At 38.9% G+C, this 23,821-nt stretch overlaps 1 protein-coding gene across 1 annotated transcript in view; it reads left to right on the forward strand.

Annotated features, from left to right (window-relative positions):
• SLC39A12 (solute carrier family 39 (zinc transporter), member 12) overlaps window positions 1–23,821 on the forward strand; it is an 82,484-nt gene that overhangs the window by 49,225 nt on the left and 9,438 nt on the right. The window contains exons 9-10 of the mRNA XM_010859990.1: window positions 3,905–4,063; window positions 5,818–6,005. Coding sequence (XP_010858292.1) covers window positions 3,905–4,063; window positions 5,818–6,005 — 347 coding nt within the window. The remainder of the gene's footprint in view (window positions 1–3,904; window positions 4,064–5,817; window positions 6,006–23,821) is intronic.

Consider the following 23,821-nt stretch of genomic DNA (forward strand, 5'->3'; position numbering starts at 1 on the left):
TATGTGGTTATCAAGGCCCCTTTAAAATCCTGCTTATGCGGTGATTTGAACCTTTCACTTCCCATGAAGTTCTGCATCAGGATTGGTTTTTTGTCTTCTATAACAGTCTACTGATAATTCATCACAAATGTCTTATCTCCTTTATGATACTGTTATTAGCATAGTGAATAGTGAAGTCACTCAGTCATGTCCAACTCTTTGCAACCCCATGGACTGTAGCTTACAAGGCTCCTCTGTCTATGGGATTTTCCAGGCAATAGTTCTGAAGTGGATTGCCATTTCCTTCTCCAGGGGATCTTCCCAACCCAGGGATCGAACCCGGGTCTCCCGCATTGTAGACAGACGCTTTACCGTCTGAGCCACCAGGGAAGTTATTAGCACGTTGAAGTTCAAATCAGTGCCAGTTCATTATTCACAACTTATGGTAAAATTCACTTGTTTGTATAATTTACATCCAATCTTTTTCTTTCTAGGAATGCCCCTGTTTCTGAATTTGATTTACCAGTTGTGGATAGGACTTGTTTCCCTTTTGCTCATGCTTCTGAATAATTCTTAAAACTCTTTTTTTAAAAGATCCATGTTGGTTTTTATCAGTTGCCCCATTTTTCTCTCTGATATTACCCTTTTATAAACATACTTCTCAATATTTTAATGTTAAATAGTCATGGTGAGTTACTCCCATTCTACCAGAGTAAGTTACCTAATAAGAAAGAAAGCTATTTATTGAGTCCTTATATGCCAGGCACAATGCTGAACACATGACATGGATTATCTCATTTAATCCTCGTACACTTTACTGAAGTAATAATTGATATTCATTTTATACAAATGAAAAGACCCCTCGTTAGAGAGGGTAAGTCACTGACCAGGACTACAGCATTGAGGAACTAAGGAATGCTAATGCACCAACAATTTCCTTGTGATCATTCTTTCAGGCATGCATTCCTATATTTTTTTCAAATTCATTCATTCGTTCATCCATCCATCCAAGAAATGGATGTTTTAGGCACTGTCTATGCACCAGGAAATAAAATTAGAAATGGTCTTTATCCCTAGTTTGCAATGTGTTTGAGGATTTAAATGCTAAGAGCAATGAACATGATGGTAACAATCACTATTTGGAATGTGTTTGATGTTTTAAATCCTGTAGGTTCTTTCTGTGATTCAAAATATATAACTACATAGTCCTTCCAATTCTATTTTCAGGACACTTCTAGTGATATTTTTAACTCCCGAATCTTTAGCTCCAGGAGAAATTTTAGAATGCCTGGCACTTAGAAGTTATATTAGAGACATTTCTTTGTATTTGTTTTTGGAAAAAAGGAAGAGGAAAGGCCACACCTAGTCAAATTAGGAGCAGAGACTGGTTGCTAGCTCAGGGAATAATGACGGTCTTATTCAAATGTTTTGTAGGCCTCATATCTTTCCACTTCAGATATGAAGCTTGGCATACAGAATGAACAGTGAACAAATCCAAATTTGATTACCCAACCGCCATTTTTGCCAGGGACATATTGAATTAACTTCAAATATTTGATTCCTTGTTTTTTATTACCTCATTGGTAGAGCTCAGGATGTGAAGGTCTATCCACAGTCTGATTTAAATAAACAAAAAGCAACATGATACCATATCCAATCCATGTATCACCATGGAAAACCTCTGATAAGTCAGAAATGTGGAACTCAGTATGACTGCCAGATTCCTAGGAAAGGGAAAATATTGAATATTATCAATAGTTCTATAGTGAGTACATTGACTTGTCAATGCATGCTTGTCTTATCTTCCATTGAATAATGTTGCAATTGTCTTAACCAGTATGTACATTGTGTTCCTTATAGCTTATATGCAAATATGTATATTTGCCTGTAGCTTGTTACATGGTCATGATCTGACATTTATAACCCCACATCAGTGATAATAAAATAATAGGCTACAAAAATAGGTTGGACTGTTTCTTGGCAGAGTATAAATTGGGTAAAGATTTTTCCATCTGACTATATGCTATTAATATCAAAACTGTATGTAGGCATACGCACAGAAACTGGGAATCACAATTTATTTGTATGCTACAACATTGTCAAATGCACTACTTTCGATTGATTTTCTTTTTTTTTTCCACAAAGAAAAGCTTTACTTCTGAATATTGGCAGGAACAGCTCAAGTGACCTGTCTGCATTATTAGGTTCAGAGAGCTTCCAGGCAATGCCAATAAGAACTCTCTCTAATTCAGTAATTTGATATTTATTCTGTATTTTTCTGACCTTTGCCTAAAATCTTCTCGTTTTTACTAAGGAAGAAAATGGATTATGAAACCACAAGAACGATAGAACTGAGTCTCACAGAGATGATTCTAAATAAAGAATGATTTTGAAAAGTGAAATACTTGGGATGTCTTTACAACACAGTCAGTGCACTTACCTCCTGGCCAGTTGTCTGGGCTAGTATGCTGTTTACTGAAGTTCTTTTTTTCACAGTGTGGGCTATGAAATGTTACATCATATTCCCCCAATAAAATAACAAATCATATTATAATATAGTCGCTCCACCACCTCAGATCCAATAACAGAAATGAGATGATCTCTTCCTATTTTTATGGGTGTCCAATTGTTAGAATATTGTGTGCGGTTCTAATAGTAACAATAGCAACCCCTCAAACCTGTCACACAATTTATATCAACTGACTAATTAATTTTTAGACTACAGCAGTTGATTTTAATGACTCTTCTTATCAAGTAGTATACCTAGGTAGTTCACTGTCATGATATGTATTTATCCCTGAAGTACTTTTTGTACTTGTTAATGCTTCCACCCCAAATAGTAATATACAATTTCAGGTTTTTGAAAGCAGAAATTCTGTCTGTTAAAAACTTGAGCCCAATTAATGATCTAATTATTTCATTAATTAAACCCATATGGTCCAGTTTATTTCTTTGGCTGTCTCCTTAATCAGATAATGTATACTATATAATAGAATCCCAAGAAGACAGCTTCTCTCTACTTTATTGGGCATCTAGTTGGTCTACTGCTGCTAAGTCGCTTCAGTCGTGTCCGACTCTGTGCGACCCCATAGACGGCAGCCCACCAGGCTCCCCCGTCCCTGGGATTCTCCAGGCAAGAACACTGGAGTGGGTTGCCATTTCCTTCTCCAATGCATGAAAGTGAAAAGTGAAAGTGAAGTCGCTCAGTCAGGTCTGACTCTTAGCGACCCTATGGACTGCAGCCTACCAGGCTCCTCTGTCCATGAGATTTTCCAGGCAAGAGTACTGGAGTGATCTAGTGCTGAATTATTTTTCTGAAAGACAAAACATTCTAAAGCTAACTTTGGAATCACAAGTGTTGGCAGCGGTTCTATCACAGTCACATTTAGGGAGTGAAGGGGCAGTGGGGGGTTCTTAGCACCAACCAGAAAGGGGGATGATCACAGAGGGGCATGAGGTTAACAGTTGACTCCAGCAGATTGACACGAGGAACAGTCTGATTCAGGGGCCAGTTTTGGAAAATAGACTCTATTTTAACGACATTCTGCCCAGAAGGTCTTAAATTATTTAAAAATGCTTTACAAAAGATTTATGTGGAAAGGTCATTGAACGTATTTTGAAAAGTTATCGCAGTATTACTTTTATTTTCTTCTTTTGGCACACCTGAGTAGGAAGATAGAAGAGCAAATATAGTTTATTTCCTAATTACTTGAATGCATTAGAAAAGCAGCGACCATACCTGCAAGAGTGCCATATTGCATCTCTAGTCCTGACTTATTTTGAAAGCTGAAACAAAGTAGAGTTACTTAATCTGATGCGATTTAAGAATGTCAAGGATGGAAGGGAAAATTGGTTGTAATTGAAGGATTTCATGAACTGTGTTGTGCTCTGTTAATACTTCTCACACCTTTATTTTGTTCTTTAGGCAAAACCATTAGCTTGCTAGCAATAATGATTCTGGTTGGGGACAGCCTGCATAATTTTGCAGATGGCCTAGTAATAGGAGCAGCCTTCTCATCTTCATCCGAGGCGGGAGTGACCACGACCATTGCTATCTTGTGTCATGAAATTCCCCATGAAATGGGTAAGTCAGAGTAGAATCACTGCCTCCTTGTTGAGAAAATCCTAATATATTTCCTGCCATGATTTACTAGCCTTCTTTTTCCAACACATAATTGAAAGATGAATACTTTCCATTCATAATTTATTTAAACCATCAAAAGCAGAGAAGAAGGAAGAAAATTCCTGTACCTCGAGATAGAATTCAATTAAGCTCCTTTATATTTCTTGGAGCCAGAAGTGACTCTTTTTGGATTCTGGAGAATTCTCTATAGCAGAGAGACTTTCAGAGAAACCTCCTTTTGAAGAGTATCAGCAAAAACTTCCAAATTTGCATATGAAATGTGGGGAAAACATTAAGAGGGGAATTGGATCCATTATGTTAGCAAACAGGCCAATGAGATAAAATAACATTTAAATGAAAGCCAAACCATGGTTTCATCAACCTGATTTATACAAAATGTCTAAAGCCAAGCGTAACATTGAAATGACAGGCATGTGGTAGCAGATGCACAAAAGACTCTCTTTCTGGATAATCTTAATAACCCGTGTAATTAAAATCCTGCCTCCCAGAAACCAAGAAGAGATGGAGTAGACATTTCTGAAAGAGGTCCAGAAAGAGGAGAGCCTGGTTCCAGATACACGTGTGCCCTTGAGAGAGGGCTCTTCTTGGTAGTCACTTTCTCATCTCACTTTCATGTTTATATTGTCCACTTGGGCCACCCCTGACCTCTTGGGTTCTGTGTCTGTTGCCCAAAGTCCTGTCACTGATCATCACTGACTATTCCTCTCTAAGGAGTTTATCCAAGGTCCTTCCTGAATCCATCAAAACTTATGGTCTGGGAGCCATGTCTGGTCTTGTTTTGACTACTGTGATAAAAACCAATAGAGGCGGGTGACAGTCTGTGATAGGCCAACAAGGATGTCTTAAGAGCTGTTCATAAGATTAATTATGCAATAGAACTAGGAAAACTGAGTTCCCAGGCTGCCTCTTATTTTTTTAATTATTGAAGTACAGTTGATTTATAATATTGTGTTCATTTCCGCTGTACAGCACAGTGACTCAACTATACACATATATACATTCTTTTTAATATTTTTATTCATTATGTGTCTTTATTGAATTTCATCTTCTTCTTAATTCCCCAAAACTAAGAAATAGAGCCTCTCAGATTAAAAGATCATCCTTCTTTTGGAGGAAAAGTGTGGAGAGAATAAGGTCATTTTTCTCTAGTCACTGAGGCAGTAAAACATTTTCTAAAGGAAAAATGTGTTTTCCTAACCAATTTTTGCAATAATTTAAAAATCTCCTATTAAGTCATCATTTTCTCTTTCCCCACAAAAGGTCCTGCATAAGTTAAAAGAAAAAGAAAAACCCACATAATGTTTACTACCTTGGGATTTTGCCTGGCAAGTTTCCAGCTAAAAAGATTTAGAAATCCCAGGGTAGCAAGTCCTTTATTTTGCATTTGTCTAAGTTGAAAATGTCTTAGGACATTAGGAAGTAAAGAGTATGTCACACTTCTCTCTGTATATACTACCTCCTGGAACAGTAAAAGGAATAGAACTTTTGAAATGCAGCTTCCTAAAGTATAAAGAGTTGTGCTATAAATTCTTAAGAAATATAGGAAAGTGTTTTTTTAACCATTCAATTTTACTTATAAAATCAACCCCAATTGCTGAAATTTAAAACAGGTTTCATAATAAAATAGCACAGGACTCGAACAAAGGCATCATCAGTTAAATGATAATTCTGTTTTCTTTTCTCTTAAATTTCAGGAGACTTTGCTGTGCTTCTAAGCTCTGGACTTCCGGTTAAGATTGCCATCCTGATGAATTTTATAAGTGCTTTAACTGCCTTCATAGGACTATATATTGGCCTCTCAGTATCAACGGATCCATGTATTCAAAACTGGATCTTAACAGTTACTGCCGGGATGTTCTTATATTTATCCTTGGTGGAAATGGTAAGGTTTGTGGTTTTTCTGTTTTGTTTTTCAAAACACTAAAAATGTAAAACAGAGAAAAAGACAAAATGGAAGGATCAAGGGTGAAACTTGATCCTTATAGAAGAAGACTATAGATAACAACATAAAGGACTAAAAAAGTATTCTGTGTAAACCAAAAAAAGTAAGCAGGCAGAAGAAATATAATTTGAGATTCAGAAAATACTGACATTCTTTAAGTCAATTTAAGTGGAATGAATGAAACCTTTCTAATTCTCCAAAAGGCAACATCAGTTCATTCTGCTCCAGCTTTGCATCTGTAGAAGATGCCTAAACTTCCAACTAAAGAACAAAAAGTTTTTTTAAATACCCAGCCATTTTGTTTATACATTAGCAAATATTGGGTTGGCTAAAAAAAGTTTGTTTGGGTTTTCCCGTACCGACATCTTGGCCAACCCAATATTTCAGCTGACTTTGTCATTAAGTTAAAGAACTGTTTGGCTTAATGAAACAACCCTATTTTTTAAAAAATGATTGAAGTTTTAATTGCTAAAGCACTATCATGCTGGTGAAATGAGAAAGATTATTATGTATTGCATCTCTAAATTTGCAATACATTTTTCCTGAAGAAGTTCTTGCTGACACCAATGTTTAATTCAATCATCATTTTTCATCCTCTGTAATCTTATGAAGGAATTGAACCTGGGAAATTTCACATTCTTGCCTCTAAAATTCTAATCTCTACAAGATAAACCTGTTTTTTAAGGTCACCTTCTATTAGACTTGCTTACAACTTACATGTCTTGAGAGTCATAATGATTATCCTGTCTCATGGGTGAGAATAAGGCAAATAAAGCATAAACTAACAAAAGAAATATTTAAGGCTTAAAATCAATAGAAAGCCAATCTGATCAGAAATAAAATATGTGATTACACATATCCTGGAGCTGAAAAGTAAAATAAACAATCTTGAAGGTCATGTTTAGAATAGGACCATTGGGATTGACTAGTGAATCCAACAATTGTCCTGGAAGTAAGTAAAAAGAATATTTCATAAGGAAAAAAAGTCTGGAGGGCAGAAACTGGACTGATATGACCAGAACAGTGCATTCTATAAGCAGAATTCAAGAAGGGGACTCATCAAGGTAAACTATCATCTTCAACCCCACTGTAGGGACTTCCCTGGTGGTCCAGTGGTAGGACTTCATGCTTCCCTGCAGGGCAGGGGTGGGGAAGGTTGGGTTTGACCTCTGGTTGGAGAACTAAGATCCTGCATTCTGCATGCAGCATGGCATGGCCAAAATAAATGTGGACTTAAAAAATATTCACAACCTGAAAGCTAAAAGTTACGTTTTCATCGGTGGGAATTTTTAGGACTTCAAGCCTGGGAGACAGCATCTCAAGTAAGCCTAAGAGAGCTGCTCCAAGGAGGTGAAGGGAGGGGTCAGCTTATAGAGAAGTTTTGCAACAAAGGGCAGGTAGTCTGAACATCCAAAGATTTTTGTAAATTGAAACCAGATATCTCAAGTTAAGGATATGGAAGTATTCCTCCTTTCTTTTTTTTTTTTTAATTTTATTTTATTTTTAAACTTTACATAATTGTATTAGTTTTGCCAAATATCAAAATGAATCTGCCACAGGTATACATGTGTTCCCCATCCTGAACCCTCCTCCCTCCTCTCTCCCCATACCATCCCTCTGGGTCGTCCCAGTGCACTAGCCCCAAGCATCCAGTATCGTGCATCGAACCTGGACTGGCATCTCGTTTCATACATGATTATTTTACCCTTTCAAAAAGAATTCAGCATTTTTCTGTGCATGGGAAGATGAAAGAATCTGGGCTCAATGAAATCATTCCTTTGATAAGCACCTCAGCTATCGGGAGCCAGTATCCTGTGCTTTCACACCCTGAGTTCCCTCAGGGCTCACTGTAGGGAGTGGCTGCAGTCTGACGGCTGCTAGATGCAGATATTCTTTCCTTCCTGAGTTCTCTCAGGGCTCACCAGCTCACATTGGAGGGCGGCAATCACTGATGAAGGTGTGACATCCTTTGTTTACTGATATGGCAGGAAACATTCCATTTCTCACAAAAAAACAAACAAACCACTTAAATGCTTCTGACTCTTTGATATTTTTTCTTAATTTTTATGAGATTCAAAAAGTAAGGTAAACACCAAAATGTACTTCCGTGTTTGGGAATGTTCCTACATATTATCTGTGATACTCAGGAAATTTCCTACTCATATAGTGAAGATAGTCATAAGTACTATAGCGGATTCTATCCATCTTTTCTGAACCCCAATCCCCAACCTGCAATCAATGTTATCAAATTGTTCCATTCTCCCAGTTCAAGGAATCTGGATGTCTAGCCTTGTGTGACTTAGAAAACACATGGCCACTAATCACTGAATGTTGTGACTTGCTTTCTGTTTAAAATGTCTGCAGATCCATCTTTAAGTTCATTCTCAAGCCTCCTGATTTTCAGCTTTGTATTTCTAATTCCTTTCCTCTTTTTGAGTTCATCAAGGAGCAATTTCTATATTACTTAAAGTTGATTTTGTATCTTAATATGGTCTGAATCTCTCTTCAAGTATGATGGATGTGTATGTATGAAGTCAGTCTTTTCTCTTTGTCTCCCAAAATTGACCTGAGAAGATTATCAGGAACCATTTGAGCCCGAAGCTAAATACATCCTTTTCCCCTCAAAGTTTTTCCTCCCAGTCTTGTAAGGATAAAGAATTGCTTGTAAGAAAACAGTGTGGTTGACATCCTATGAAATTCCAACTAGAAGAAATCCTGACCTTATTGCAAATTACTATTGGCCAAAGAAAAACTAGCATCCTGGCAAAAAGACAGGAAAGAAAATACTCTGAGTTTCCTGGGGCTACTTGCTATAATCCAGGTCGCCTGCTCTCACGGCCTTTTGAGTAACTTCTAAACAAATACAGCCCTTTCACATAGCGGCAAGTTTAACCGTTGTCGTACTCTGGGGCTGTGCCAAAGAAAATAATCTTGTCATTTCAAGGGAAGAAAACAAGGTTTCAAGACTGTACAACAGCAAAGAAAATAAATGACAGTAACTAAAGGGTAAGGAGGAATACTTTCATACCCTGGCTATTTACCAAACCTTGGAAATGTACCAGGCACCTTCTGAGCAGGGTTAATGTGAAAAGATTAGCTATATTTTTGCCTTGCTTATTTGTTTCAAAGTAATCAGCTGTGTTATTTCAAACTCCTAAAAAGAAAAGAACTCAAAAAATTGGGCCATTTGTTGGCAGTGATGCCAACAAAGCAGAAAGTCTTCACCAGGGCAGTCAGCCAGCCTAAAATTCTCCAAAGTGGTATTGCTTTATCCAAGCACACCAACTTCCAGTGACACTGAATGGTTTCTAAAGGAAATTAAGAATGAATGCAGCTCTGGGTGGCCAGAGGAAATTCATTCTCTGTTAGAAAGATCCATGTGGGTTTCCCCAAGCAGAGTCTAAGACAAAGGCCTCTGTGAAGGCCTCAATTCACTAGGGAGGTGATCTCAGGAAGCAGGAGGGAAGGACAGGTGGAGTGAAACAGAGAAGGATAAAAAGTCAGTAAGACAATAGGTTTTTATTAAGTTCAACGCTGCCACATGGCACCCTCCGCACAAGACCTTCTGAGGGTGCTTCTGTCCCTGTGGTTCATCTGTCCCGTAAGTAACCCCTCCACACACACTTCAGGTTATGGATGCCTGAGTGCCAAGGGCGTTTACTGGCAGTTCCATGCCATCACATGGATGGCAACAGAAGGAAGAATGTAGCATGGACCTGAAGCAAGGCTCGGTGCAGGATAGTTAATGCCCTCTTGGAACTGGTCTCTGCAGCAGTAGCTGGGGTGAGAGATGGGCTGAAAGAATATAAAATAGCACACATGTGCTGGCCATTAGCAGTTGACCCTCTCTGCCCCCCAAATATGTTTTGGTCTCCTTGACTTTAAAGTTACACCTACGCCAAAGCCCCTGCATGGTGGTAGCCAGTCAAAAACTCCATAAAGAGTTAACCCAAGATAGTCAGTGGAAGCAGTCTCTAAACCCTAATGGTCTTGAGGAAGTTTTGTGTTTTTTTTTAACTTTTTAAAAAATCATTTCATTTATTTATTTTATTTTCAGGCTATGCCACATGGCATGTGGGGGCTTCCTTATTGGCTCAGTGTTGAGGTAAAGAATCTGCCTGCCAATGCAGGAGTCAAGGGTTCTATCCCAGGGTCAGGAAGATCCCCTGGAGAAGGAAATAGCAACCCACTCCAGTATTCTTGCCTAGGAAATCCCATGGACAGAGGAGCCTGTTGGGCTACAGTCCATGGGATCATAAAGAGTCAGACACGATTTAGCAACTAAACGACAACATGCTACGTGTGGGATCCTATTTCCCTAATCAGGGGTTGAACCCACGTCCCCTGCATTGAAAGCATGGAGTGTCAACCACTGGACCACCAGGGAAGTCCTGAGGCAATATTTGATATTCATGGTCTCTGTTCTTCCAGCACCTGATCTTGATTCTCCCCACCTTCAGGCAGCTCTTCCGCTGATTCAGATTTCTTTCCTGGTAGGGACACCCAGGGTTTCTGTATAGGGATCTGCTTTGTTTCTGTCAGGCCATAGTTCCTGTGGTTGCCTGTTCACCATTGTCACCAGGTATGGAAGCACCAAGAGAGGCTCCAAGAAATTCTCAGGTCTCTAGATACAGTCCTTGCTGCCTCCATTGTGTAGCAGTCACCCTGACTCCACGTGGTGACCATTGACAATTGCTCCCACCAGCACAGTAACTTTTTCTCTATTAGTTGATCAGTCAGCATGAGGTGCTCAAGTGACCACATGGTAGTCGTAACTTCAAGTTCAGTGGAAGTGTTCCCTGGTGTATTCTCCTCAAGAATAAGGATCTCTGTTATCTGATGGTGCTAGAGTTTTCAGGAACAGGAAGCACAAATTCTACAAACAGAAAAGCTGGCAGTGATTGTATACCATTGTTCATGATTTTCCCTATTGTTTCTGCTCTTATTTCTCCCTTCTCCTCACTTTGCATTTAATTTTCTGATCAATTTCTGGCTTTATGAGGTAGAGTGATGTATCACTGATTTTAAATCTTTTCTTCTTTTCTAGTGTAAGCATTGAAAGCTGTAAATTTCCCTCGAAGCACTGCTTTGCTGAATCTCATGTACTTTATTTCATTTCAAATATTTATTTATTTGACTTCACCAGGTCTTAGTTGTGGCATGTGGGATCTTCAGTTGCAGCCTGTGGTTCTAGTTCCCTGACTAGGGATCAACTCCATTGGGAACATGGAGTCTTAGCCACTGTACCACAGGGGTCCTCTCTTGTGTATTTTCATATGTTCTGTTTCCAGTGCAGATCATTTTGAAGTGTTTTTAAACATTCTAAACATCTCATAATTTTTCTTATTTGACCCATGTGTTATATGGAAGTATGTTGTCTCATTTCTCAATATTTGTAATTTAAAAACATGTCTTATAGTTAAATTTATTTTAATACTTGGTTAGTCAGAAGATATACTTTGTATTATTTTGCCCTTTGAAATGTTTTGAGACTTGCTTTATAGCCCAGAGTATGGTCTAACCTGGTAAATGGTCTCATATGCACTTAAAAAGTACATGAGTGCAGCAGCTATTGGGTGTGGGTTTCTGTGAATGCCAATTAAGTCAGGCTGGTTGATATTATTCATATTTTCAAATTCTGTATTAATTTTTTCTCCACTAGTTCTGTTTTATGCAAGGAGTTAGAATACAGGCCAATATTTATGGGTTTACTTAGTTCTGTCAATTGTGTTTCATGTACTTGAAGCTCTGTTACTAGACGCATCCATATATAGGGCTGTTATGTCTTCATGATTGAACTGATAATTTTATCATGATGAATGATTCCTCTTTGTTGCTGCTGCTGCTAAGTCACTTCAGTCGTGTTTGACTCTGTGCGACCCCATAGACGGCAGCCCACCAGGCTCCCCGGTCCCTGGGGTTCTCCAGGCAAGAACACTGGAGTGGGTTGCCATTTCTTTCTCCAATGCATGAAAGTGAAAAGTGAAAGTGAAGTCGCTCAGTCGTGTCCGACTCTTAGCGACCCCATGGACTGCAGCCTACCAGGCTCCTCCATTCATGGGATTTTCCAGGCAAGAGTACTGGAGTGGGGTGCCTTTGCCTTCTCCATGATTCCTCTTTATGTTTAGTAAATTCCTTGTCTTGTAGTCTCCTTTGCCTGATGTCAATACAGTCACACCTGCTTTCCTGCTTACTATTTGCATAGACTATAGAAAGTAAGGGGTGGGGCTTTGATAGAGTTTTTGAAGTGACGTAACAGAGAAATGTCTGATATAATCAGCAATGTCTGTGATTAATGTGTTAGCATCCATGTATCTCGTTTATCTAATTTCTATAAATCTTATTTATAACCAGATCTGTTGATTTGCTGTCTTTTTCGTACTCCCATCTTTGCTACAAAGGTTTCCTGAGATTTGTTCTTTATAATTATAATGGCTGCCCAAAGATATACATGTCCTAATCTTGGAAGCTTGTGAATATGTTATCTCACATGTCAAAAGAGACTATGCAGATGTTCTTAAGGTTTAGAACCTGGAGATGGGGAGATTGCCCAGAGTTTCTCATAAAGATGGTGCACAAGTGCTCATTTCCATTTTGCACATTAATAACAATGATGATGAAAATGATACAATAGTTATAACTACATAAAAATATGTACAAGGATTCAAAACAGACTTGATGTTATTTGGCTTATAATGTGTAGATACTACACCAAAAATATGTAATTTTCAGAAAATTTTAGCTTCTTAAAATTTAAAAATAAAATTCCTGACAATTGTAATTATTAATTCATAGCCAAATCTTTTGTTGTTGTTGTTCAATCACTAAGTCATATCCAACTCTTAGTGACCCCAGGGACTGCAGCATGCCAGACTCCTCTGTCCTCCACCATATCCCAGAATTTGCTCAAGTTCATGTCCATTGAGTTGGTGATGCTATATAACCATCTCATCCCCTTCTCCTTCTGCTTTCAATCTTTCCCAACATCAGAGTCTTTTCCAATGAGTTGGCTCTTTGCAACAGGTGGCCAAAGTATTAGAGCTTAAGCATTAGTCCTTCCAACAAATATTCAGGGTTTATTTCCTATAGGATTGACTTGTTTGATCTCCTTGTAGTCCAAGGGACTCTTAAGAGTCTTCTTCAGCACCACAACTTGAAAGCATCAATTCTTCAGCACTTAGCCTTCTTTATGGTCCAACTCTCACATCCATTCATGACTACTAAAAATACCATAGCTTTGACTACACAGACCTTTGTTGGCTAAGTGATGTCTCTGCTTTTTAATATGCTGCCTAGGTTTGTCTTAGCTTTCCTTCTAAGGACCAAGCACTTTCTAATTTCATGGTTTTAGTTACTGTCCTCAGTGATTTTGGTACCCAAGAAAATAAAATTCGTCACTGTTTCCACCTTTCCCCCTCCCATTTGCCATGAAATGATGGGACCAAATGCCATGATCTTAATTTTCTGAATGTTTAAGTTTCAAGTCAGCTTTTTCATGGTCCTCTTTCTCCTTCATCAAGAAGTTCTTGAGTTCCTCTTCATTTTCCGCCATTAGAGTGGTATCATCTGTGCTATCTGAGGTTGTTAGACTAATTCAAATTAGCCAGGGTTGTTGTTGTTTAGTCGCTCAGTCGTGTCCGACTCTCTGTGACCCCATAAACTGCAGCACACCAGGCTTCCCTGTCTTTCACCATCTCTGGGAGCTTGCTCAAACTCATGTCCATTGAGTCGGTGAGGCCATCCAACCATTCCATCCTCTGTTGTCCTCGTCTCCTCCTGCCTTCAATCTTTCCCAGCATCAAGGTCTTTTCTAATGAATCAGCTCTTCTCATCAGGTGGCCAAAATATTGGAGCTTCAACTTCATCTTCAGTCCTTTCAATAAGTATTCAGGATTGATTTCCTAAATATTCCAGTGTTAGACATGGGTTAACTATCTTGCTTTTAAAAAATAAGGTTTACTGTTTAAAAAAAACATACGTAACATTTTGTCTTAATTACCCTGGATTATCTGGGTGGTCCAAATCTAACCACCAGTTCTTAAAGGTGGAAAGCCTTCCCCAGTTGTGGTCAAAGAGATGTGATGAAAAAAGATTCAGAGAGATATGAGGTTGCTAAATTTGAGGCTGGAGGAAGGGGACCAGGAGCCAAGGAATGTAGGCAGCCTCTAGAAACTGGAAAAGCCAAGGAGACAGATTCTCCTCTGAAGAATCCAAAATAGTTAAGCAACAAGTTACTGAACCTCAGGTCTGGCTGCTCAAAAATCAATACCTGAGAGACAGTTGTTGGTAGAAAGGAAAATTGCTTTTAATCAGAATGCTGGTAATCTATGGAGATGGTGGACTCAGTACCCCCAAACACCATCTGCAAAGATTCTGCTTAGCCATGAAAGTTTTTAAAGGAAAAAGGAAGTCAACACAGTTAATCACTGAGTTGAGGGGGTCAGAGTCATCACCATCCCTCACTGCATACAGGCTTGTCGGCTTCTGGTGATCTTTCTTTAGATGCTATTGTGTTCACACAGTTTGTTCATGAGATTACTGAAGTGGGAACAAGGGAAGAGATCTGGTCATCTGTTCATTACTTATTCTTCTTTTCTATTTCTTTCATCTACAGAAAGCACCAAGGAGTTAGGCAAGGTATTGTGTGATCATAAGATCTGATAGGGGTGCTTGAGCTGGAAATGAGTAGAACACAGGGGCACGTGATTGAAAAGTTAGTTACAATATAGTTTTGCTAAATTGATGGGAAAGAAGGTTTCCTGCTGTGGGTGATTTCCACAAAGAACTGTTTACAAGTCTCCCCTGTCAGATATCATTCCATTTAGATGGGATTAGGGATGAAGGGCCATCTCCTATAACTGATTTATGCTGAGTAAGGGCATCAAGGACTTAATGTGAAAGATGTTGGCATGGGTTTGAAGCACCTCTTTGCTGACAGTTTTAGGTGCCCATTTACATATATGAGCAGAACAAGCTGCAATTATTTTGATGCCCACAAAAATACAGATTGTTATGAGCAGTAGTGTTAATCCCATTCTCTTAAGGCCAGTTCTTGGAATACTGCTAACCATAGACTCATTTGTGCTCAAGATGGAGCAGCTTATATCACAGCTGCAGTCTGGTCATCATGCAGTTGGCGTTTCCCCTCTGGTGGCAGTTATAATACCTGTAAAACAACTCAGAAATGTATATTAGACACTGAATCTGTGACTTCGTTGTCCTAATCCTTAATTGCTTGAACCTGCTCTTTTGGGACCCAGGAAGGGCTGGGAGACATCAGCTTTTCTACAAACAAGAGACGAGAAACATGGAGGAGCCTTTTTACTTGGGGGAGGAGGGAGTGGAGACCACAGTAATCTGCTTGGTTCCAAACACATTGATTTTTCTGGCATATAGTTGCTTTACAAGGTCGTGTTAGTTTCTGTGTACAGCAAAGTGAATCAGCTACACATATACATATATTCCCTCTTTCATGGATTTTCTTCCCATTCAGGTCACCAGAGAGCATTGAGTAGAGTTCCCTGAGCTATATAGTAGGTTCTTATATATTATCTATTTTATGTGCTCTGTTGTGTCCAACCCAGAGATTGAACCCGAGTCTCCTGTGTCTTCTGCATTGGCAGGCAGATTCTTTACCACTGAGTGCCTGGGAAGCCCTGTTTTATACATAGTATCAATAGTGTGTAATTGTCAATCCTGATCTCTGAATTCGCCTTGACCCCCTTTCCCCCTTGGTATCCATAAATTTGTTCTCTATATCTGTGTCTCTATTTCTGCTGTTACAGAACTGTAAGATAAATTTGTGTTTTAAATTTGTGTTTTAAACCAACAGGTTAGTGGTAATCTGTTGACAGTAGAAGTAGGAAGCTAATATATCCCTGTGCTGCTAACCTTGGTTTAGATGCTCTTGGGAACAAGAGGCAGCTGTGTAGGAGCTTCTCATTCTGTATGAGAACTGAAAATTCCTTCCATGAAAATTCCCAGAACTAAAAATTCAGGAAAACTTCTCATAGCTACCCTCTCTAAAATTAAAAAATCTCTCAAACAGAAGGAAAAGACAAGCCCCAAAAGTATTTTTTTTCAGATTTGAATAAGAGAGAATTTATTTTTCAACAATATGATTTTTATTTAAAGAATGAGTTAATTCATTTTGAAGAGCATTAAGTAGGTTATGCCAGGGAGAGATTTATTTTGGATCTGAAACAAGTTGCAGACCTTTAGGCATTTCCTAAGGTTTTAAATCCTGTAAAACTGTTTCCATAGCAATAAGCTCATAGAAATCTCAAGGGGCTATCACGATGGAGATGTCCCTAGAATGGAGATAACTGGACAGCTGCCCAGGATCCAATATGTTAATAGCATCCAAGCTGATAGTGGAGGAGATGTAACTCAGAGAAGGAGGTTCAGGAGAAGGATGTGCCTACCAAATTCATGCTAAAATGAAAGAAAACAAAACTCCTGTGCCCTCTCCCTGTATATCAAGGTGACTTTTTATTTATTTTATTTAGCTGTGATGGCTCTTAGTTGCAGTACCTGGGGTCTTCACTGAGTCATGTGTGCTCTCTGGCTGTGTGTGACATATGGGTTGTCTAGTTGTGGTGCTTGGGCTTAGTTGCTCCAAGGTTTATGGGAGCTTAGTTCCTCATCCAAGGATCACACCCACATCCCCTGCATTGCAAAGTGGATTCTTAACCACTGGATCACCAGACAGGTCCCCATCATGTTGAGTTAACTGAGAATAAACCTTATTTCCAGTCCTCTCCCTCCACCGGTCTTTCTTACTACGTATATCTCTGAATTGCTTCCTCTTCCACTCCACAGCTGTTTTTTTTGTTTTTGGGGGTTTTTTTTTTCTTTCTTATCTTTTTTTAAAACTTCTTTTTTACTTACATAATAATGGGAGAGGAAACAGCAAGATTGTAGAGGAATCACTTAGAGCAATTGGCTTATCTACCCTCTTCTGGGAATTAACATCCTCCAAGTAATATCCCAGCCATCCTTTTGCCTGGAGCATTTTCCAATTACCAAATAATTTTCTTTGTTTGCAAAGCATGGTAAAGACTATTTTGAACTTGAACTTAAGAGCCTCTGTTTTGAAAATGTATCCAAACACAGAAAAATAAGCTCTACCTATGACACCCACTCAAAGAATAGGATTATTAGTAATCCAGAGGAAGAACATTCACTGGCTTCTCTGCAGTTATTTTAGTTCAGTGAATAATAACAGCTTTGAGAGAGTGAATTGAGTAAAAAGAACATAAATTGGCTGACAGAACAGCTACCATCCTACCTAGGTTTTGCATCTTTTTAAAAATCAGGTGACCTGTGGCTCATCGGTAAAGAAGCTATCTGCATTGCATTGATCTGCATTGATCCCTGAGTCAGGAAGATCCCCTGGAGAAGGAAATGGCAACCCACTCCAGTATTCTTGCCTAGGAAATGCCATGGACAGAGCAGCCTGGTGGACTACAGTCCATGGGGTCTATAAAGAGTTAGACATGACTTAGAGACTAAAAAAACAACAGTAATATTAAGCTCTTCCTACGCTTTGGGGTTGTTGATCCTATTCCCTGCTCCCCATTCTTTATCTTCCAATTTATTGCATTTAATTGAGTCTTCCTTTGTCAGGGGAATTTAAATAAATCCAGTGCAATTCAATCAGTAATCCATCACCACCAAGTTGGCACTGGTAGATGAGTCCTTTATCCAGAAAACTAGTAAGATATTCTCACTTTGAAGTTTGCAATAGCCAGATGTAATGCCCTTTAAATAATATCCATCCATAAAAAACAGATATTTTGTTTGAAAAGACATAGAATTATCTTGATATGCACATTTGCTTTCAACAAATACTGTACTTGAAATCAATGAGTGTAACTGCCATCCTTTAAATCCATGACAAGCATTGAAAAGCCTTTTTAGGCAGCACAATGAATATAATTTAACATTCACAATGATTTCTTCACAAAGCAAGAAGTATGAATCATTCTTACCAACAGTTTTGAAAGATTTACATTCTCTTTCTGTAAAAATCAGTCAAACTCTACCCTTAGATATTTTCTACTGAGGAAATTATTAATAGACTAAACTTTGATGAATGCTGAGCTTTATAATTTTTAAAAAGTGACCACCAGAAATGTTTGTATTTTTTGCTCTGCATGTTTCTTTTCTTCTTGATAGTTTCTCAAACCATGTGTGCACACACAAACATATGTATCTTCTAAAGAAACCCATTTTTTTAAGAAAATGCTACAGCTGGCTGATGACTGTCTTTACTGAGCTGTATAATTCAGAGTTTATCTAACTCAACCGCTTTCCCTAACAAAAAAAAATGGATAAGTGAATTTTTTAATGCAAGTTAAAAGCAGGTAACATCTTTGTGTCTCTGAATTATGTCTGACAGTGATAGGATATTTGTCTTATAACTCAGTTTTCAAAAGAGAAATTTTCACTTATCTTCTATTGCAAATGGCTTCTTGAATTCCCTTGGGATACCATTGAGAAGGTAAAAACCTATAATATTGTATTTGAATATTTAACAAATAAAATATCTAATGCTGAATTTTTCAAAATAACCTTTTAAGCTTCCTGTTTGGTGATCTCAGACACACTGAGAACTGTGGCTCTTGCTTTCTTGCTTGATAAGGAAAATTAAAACTACTGTATTCAGTTGTTTTACAAACATAGCTATTAATTTAAAAAAACCTAAAGGAAAGCTGAAAGCTGATGGCTGCAGATGGTGACTGCAGCCATGAAATTAAAAGATGCTTCCTCCATGGAAGAAAAGTTATGACCAACCTAGAAAGCATATTAAAAAGCAGAGACATTACTTTGCCAACAAAGGTCCTTCTAGTCAAAGCTATGGTTTTTCCAGTAGTCATGTATGGATGTGAGAGTTAGACAATAAAGAAAGCTGAGCACCAAAGCTCCATGCTTTTAACTGTGGTGTTGGAGAAGATTCTTGGGAGTCCCTTGGGCTGCAAGGAGATCAAACCAGTCCATCCTAAAGGAATCAGTCCTGAATATTCATTGGAAGGTCTGATGCTAAAGCTGAAACTCCAATACTTTGGCCACCTGATGCAAAGAACTGACTCATTGGAAAAGACCCTGATGCTGGAAATGATTAAAGGTAGGAGGAGAAGGGGATGACAGAGGATGAGATGGTTGGATGGCATCACTGACGCAATGGACATGAGTTTGAGTAAGCTCTGTGAGTTGGCGATGGACAGGGAGGCCTCCTGTGCTGCAGTCCATGGGGTCACAAAGAGTTGGACATGACTGAGTGACTGAACTGAACTGAAAGGATATCTTTGACAAAACTAGACAGTGTATTAAAAAGCAGAGACATCACTTTGCTGACAAAGGTCCGTATGGTCAAAGCTATAATTTTTCCAGTAGTCATGTGTGGATATGAGAGTTAAACCATAATGAAGAGCACCGAAGAATTGATGCTTTCAAATTGTGGTGATGGAGAAGAATCTTGAGAGTCCCTTAGATTTCAAGGAGATCAAACCAATCTTAAAGGAAACCAGTCTTATAGGAAATCAACCCTGAATATTCATTGGAAGGACTGTTGCTAAAGCTGAAAATCCAGTACTTTGACCACCTTATGTGAAGCACTAACTGGTTGGAAAAGACACTGATGCTGGGGAAGATGGAAGGTAAAAGGAGAAGGTAGTGGCAGAGGATGAGATAGTTAGCATCACCAACTCAATGGACATGAATTTGAGCAAACTCCGGGAGCTAGTGGAGGACAGAAGAGTCTGATGTACTATAGTCCATGGGGTTGCAAAGAGTCGGACATGAGTTGGCAGCTGAACACCATCAACAAAAATTCAAAATAGTACTTGTGTCAGTGGGAACACATCTCCCAATTTCAGGATATTGTTGGGCCAACATAGTGATTTGTGTTATAGGTACTAATTCTATTCCCGTGGGCTCTGTCCTCATGGTCTCATTGAATCCTAATCACCTCCTAAAGGCCCCCCCTCCTTACGTCATCACATTCAGGGGTATGCTTTCAACATATGAATTTTGAGGAAACAAAAATATTTATAATATAATATTTATGCTCTAGGATGTTGAGATCTAAACACAGAAAGAAAAGAAAGAAAGTGAAGTCGCTCAGACGTGTCCAACTCTTTGCAACTCTGTGGATAAAGGAGCGTGCACCAGGCTCCTCTGTCCATGGGATTTTCTAGGCAAGAGTACTGGAGTGGGTTGCCATTTCCTTCTCCAGGGAATCTTCCCGACCCAGGGATCAAACCTAGGTCTCCTGCATTGTAGACAGACACTTTACCATCTAGCCAGGACTTCCCTGTAGCTCAAACTGTAAAGAATCTGCCTGCGATACAGGAGACCAGAGTTTGATCCCTGGGTTGGGAAGATTCTCTGGAGAAGGGAATGGCAATCCACTCCAGTATTGAAAGTTGCTTAATGGCTTAGTGGCTAAAGAATCTGCCTGCAATGCAAGAGACAAAGGAAACCTGGGTTTGATCTCTGAGTTGGGAAGATCCCTTGGAGAAAGGAATGGCAACCCACTTCAATATTCTTGCCTGAGAAATACCATGGACAGAGGAGTCTGGCGGGCTAGAGTCCATGCAGTCGCAAAGAGTCAACAGGACTGAGCCCTGCTGTAGTACTGCAGTATAACACAGTACCTAGAATCATCTAAACATAACCCACAATTTCATGTTTCTCAATACAAAGTGAATGCAATGAATCTTTAGTATTCGATAATTATTCCTATTGTATATTTTCTTACTTGTGATAGTATTACAATGAATAAAGGAGATAGTGAAGGACAGGGAAGCCTGGTGTGCTGCAGTTCATGGAGTCACAAAGAATCAGACATGACTTAGTGACTCTGTAACAAAGAGCTAAAGAATTAAAGCAAAGTTTTTGAAACCTTGGAGTGAGTGAGTGCATGTGTGTTTATTGTGGTAAACTATTAATAACAAAAAATTTACCATTTCTAGGTGTACAGTTCAGTAGCATTAAGTACACTCATTGTTGTGCAACAACTACCATCCATCTCCAGAACATTTTTTATCTTTTCAAACTGAAACTGCGTACTCATTAAACAATAATATACCTACCCTCAGCTCCTGGTAACCACCATTCTACTTTCTTCTCTATGAATTTAACTATTACAGGTACCTCACATTTGTAGCTGCTGCTGCTGCTGTTAAGTCACTTCAGTCGTGTCCGACTCTGTGCGAACCCATAGACAGCAGCCCACCAGGCTCCCCCGTCCCTGGGATTCTCCGGGCAAGAACACTGGAGCAGGTTGCCATTTCCTTCTCCAATGCATGAAAGTGAAGTCGCTCAGTCGTGTCCGACTTGTAGTGACCCCATGGACTGCAGCCCACCAGGCTCCTCTGTCCATGGGATTTTCCAGACAAGAGTATTGGAGTGGGTTGCCATTGCCTTCTCCCACATTTGTAGAATCATGCAGTATTTGTCCTTTTGTGACTGGCTTGTTTTACTTCACATAATAACTTGAGGGCTCATTCATGTCATAGTGTTTGTCAGAGCTTCCTTCCTTTTTAAGGCTGAATAATATTCTATTATATGTATATCAGATTTTGTTTATCCATTTATCTATCAGTGGATACTTGGCTTGCTTTCCTAAATTCTTATTGAGAACTGAATAATATATTTGATCCTCAGGTGATTTTTTTAATTCACTAGAGCAATTTCCCTGGTGTTTTTATAAAGTCTGTGATAGTGAATGTCCAATGCAATCTTGCTTACTCATCAAGAATAACGTAGGTCGTTTACATTTCATCTAAATTTACTGAATGCATGAGATGATCACTGTTATAAAGAGTCAGCCTATGTATGTTGTCAACAGTCTGGAAGAAAAGCAAAAAGTTTATGTGATTGTGTCTGTGGTAGAACACTTATTAACACAAGTAAGTTGGCCAGCCAACACATGGGAGAAGAAAGATAAAATTCAGTCCATCTCTTTCTTGGGGTGGCGAAGGCCAAACAGTTTTTCTGCTTTACCAGATTTTCAGCAAATTGTGATCTCATGGATGACAGGTTCAGAAAATTTTCTTGGAGACATAAAAAATTATACAAAGTGGTTAGGTTTTATAAACACTGGATGAACTTTTGAGTGTCATTAACTGTAATAAATCTACCTACCTATTTAACAGGACTCCTACATGTCTCTTTGTTAATTATTTCTTAGACAACAGGTCACTGATAAATAATCATCAAATGACCCTTTAAAAGTCAAGAGAAAAACTAACTGAAAGTTAACGTTGTAAATATGTGGATGAGTGAATATTCTAAAGTTAATTTTTTTCTCATGTGTTTGACAACATATGACAGAACATAGAAACAACATCTGTGTACTCCAGTGGCTCTTCATAGCAGTGATGATCATTTGGAAAAAGAAAAAGAAAATCTAGGTGTTTCAGTGTTATAAGAATATGGAAAAGACTTGGGAAAAAATCTTCCTGTCATGAATATAAATGAAACACTTCTATATGGCACTATCTACTTTGTCCTTAGCCACCAAACAATTCAGTAACTCAAAATCAATTCAGTTCAGTCACTCAGTCGTGTCTGACTCTTTGCGACCCCATGCAGCACGCCAGGCCTCCCTATCCATCGTCAACTCCCGGAGTTTATTCAAACTCATGTCCATTGAGTCAGTGATGCCATCCAGCCATCTCATCCTCTGTCATCCCCTTGTCCTCCTGCCTTCAGTCTTTCCCAGCATCAGGGTCTTTTCAAATGAGTCAGTTTTTCACATCAGGTGGCCAAAGTATTGGAGTTTCAGCTTCAGCATCAGTCCTTCCAATGAATATTCAGGATCGATTTCCTTTAGGATGGACTGGTTTGATCTCGTTGAAGTCCAAGGGACTCTCAAGAGTCTTCTCCAACACCAGAGTTCAAAAGCATTAATTCTTCAGCGTTCAGCTTTCTTTATAGTCCAACTCTCACACTCGTACACAACTACTGGAAAAACCATAGCTTTGACTAGATGGACCTTTGTTTGCAAAGTAATGTCTCTGCTTTTTAATATGATTTCTAAGTTGGTCATAACTTTTCTCCCAAGGAGCAAGTGTCTTTTAATTTCATGGCTGCAGTCACCATCTGCAGTGATTTTGGAGCCCCCAAAAATAAAGTCGTTCACTGTTTCCATTGTTTCCCCATCTATTTGCCATGAAGTGATGGGACCGGATGCCATGATCTTCATTATCTGAATGTTGAGCTTTAAGCCAACTTTTTCAGTCTCCTCTTTCACTTTCATCAAGAGGCTCTTTAGTTCTTCTTTGCTTTCTGCTATAAGGGTGGTATCATCTGCATATCTGAGGTTATTGATATTTCTCCCAGCAATCTCAATTCCAGCTTGTGCTTCTTCCAGTCCAGCGTTTCTCATGATGTACTCTGCATATAAGTTAAATAAGCAGGGTGACAATATACAGCCTTGATGTACTCCTTTCCCAATTTGGAACCAGTCTATTGTTCCATGTCCAGTTCTAACTGTTGCTTCCTGACCTGCATACAGATTTCTCAAGAGGCAGGTCAGGTGGTCTGGTATTCCCATCTCTTTCAGAATTTTCCAGAGTTTGTTGTGGTACACACAGTCAAAGGCTTTTCAAGCAACTCAAAATATGCTTCATTTTTTTTCCTTACCCCCCCTGTTTTTACTCTTTCTACTTGTAGAAAACAGGAATGTTTAGGTGGAACAGGAGAAATATCATTAGATTCATAATCAATACCAAAAGATCCATAAT

The sequence above is a fragment of the Bison bison genome, unplaced genomic scaffold (assembly GCF_000754665.1).
Source record: "Bison bison bison isolate TAMUID 2011002044 unplaced genomic scaffold, Bison_UMD1.0 scf7180017864461, whole genome shotgun sequence".
Classification (NCBI taxonomy): Eukaryota; Metazoa; Chordata; class Mammalia; order Artiodactyla; family Bovidae; genus Bison; species Bison bison.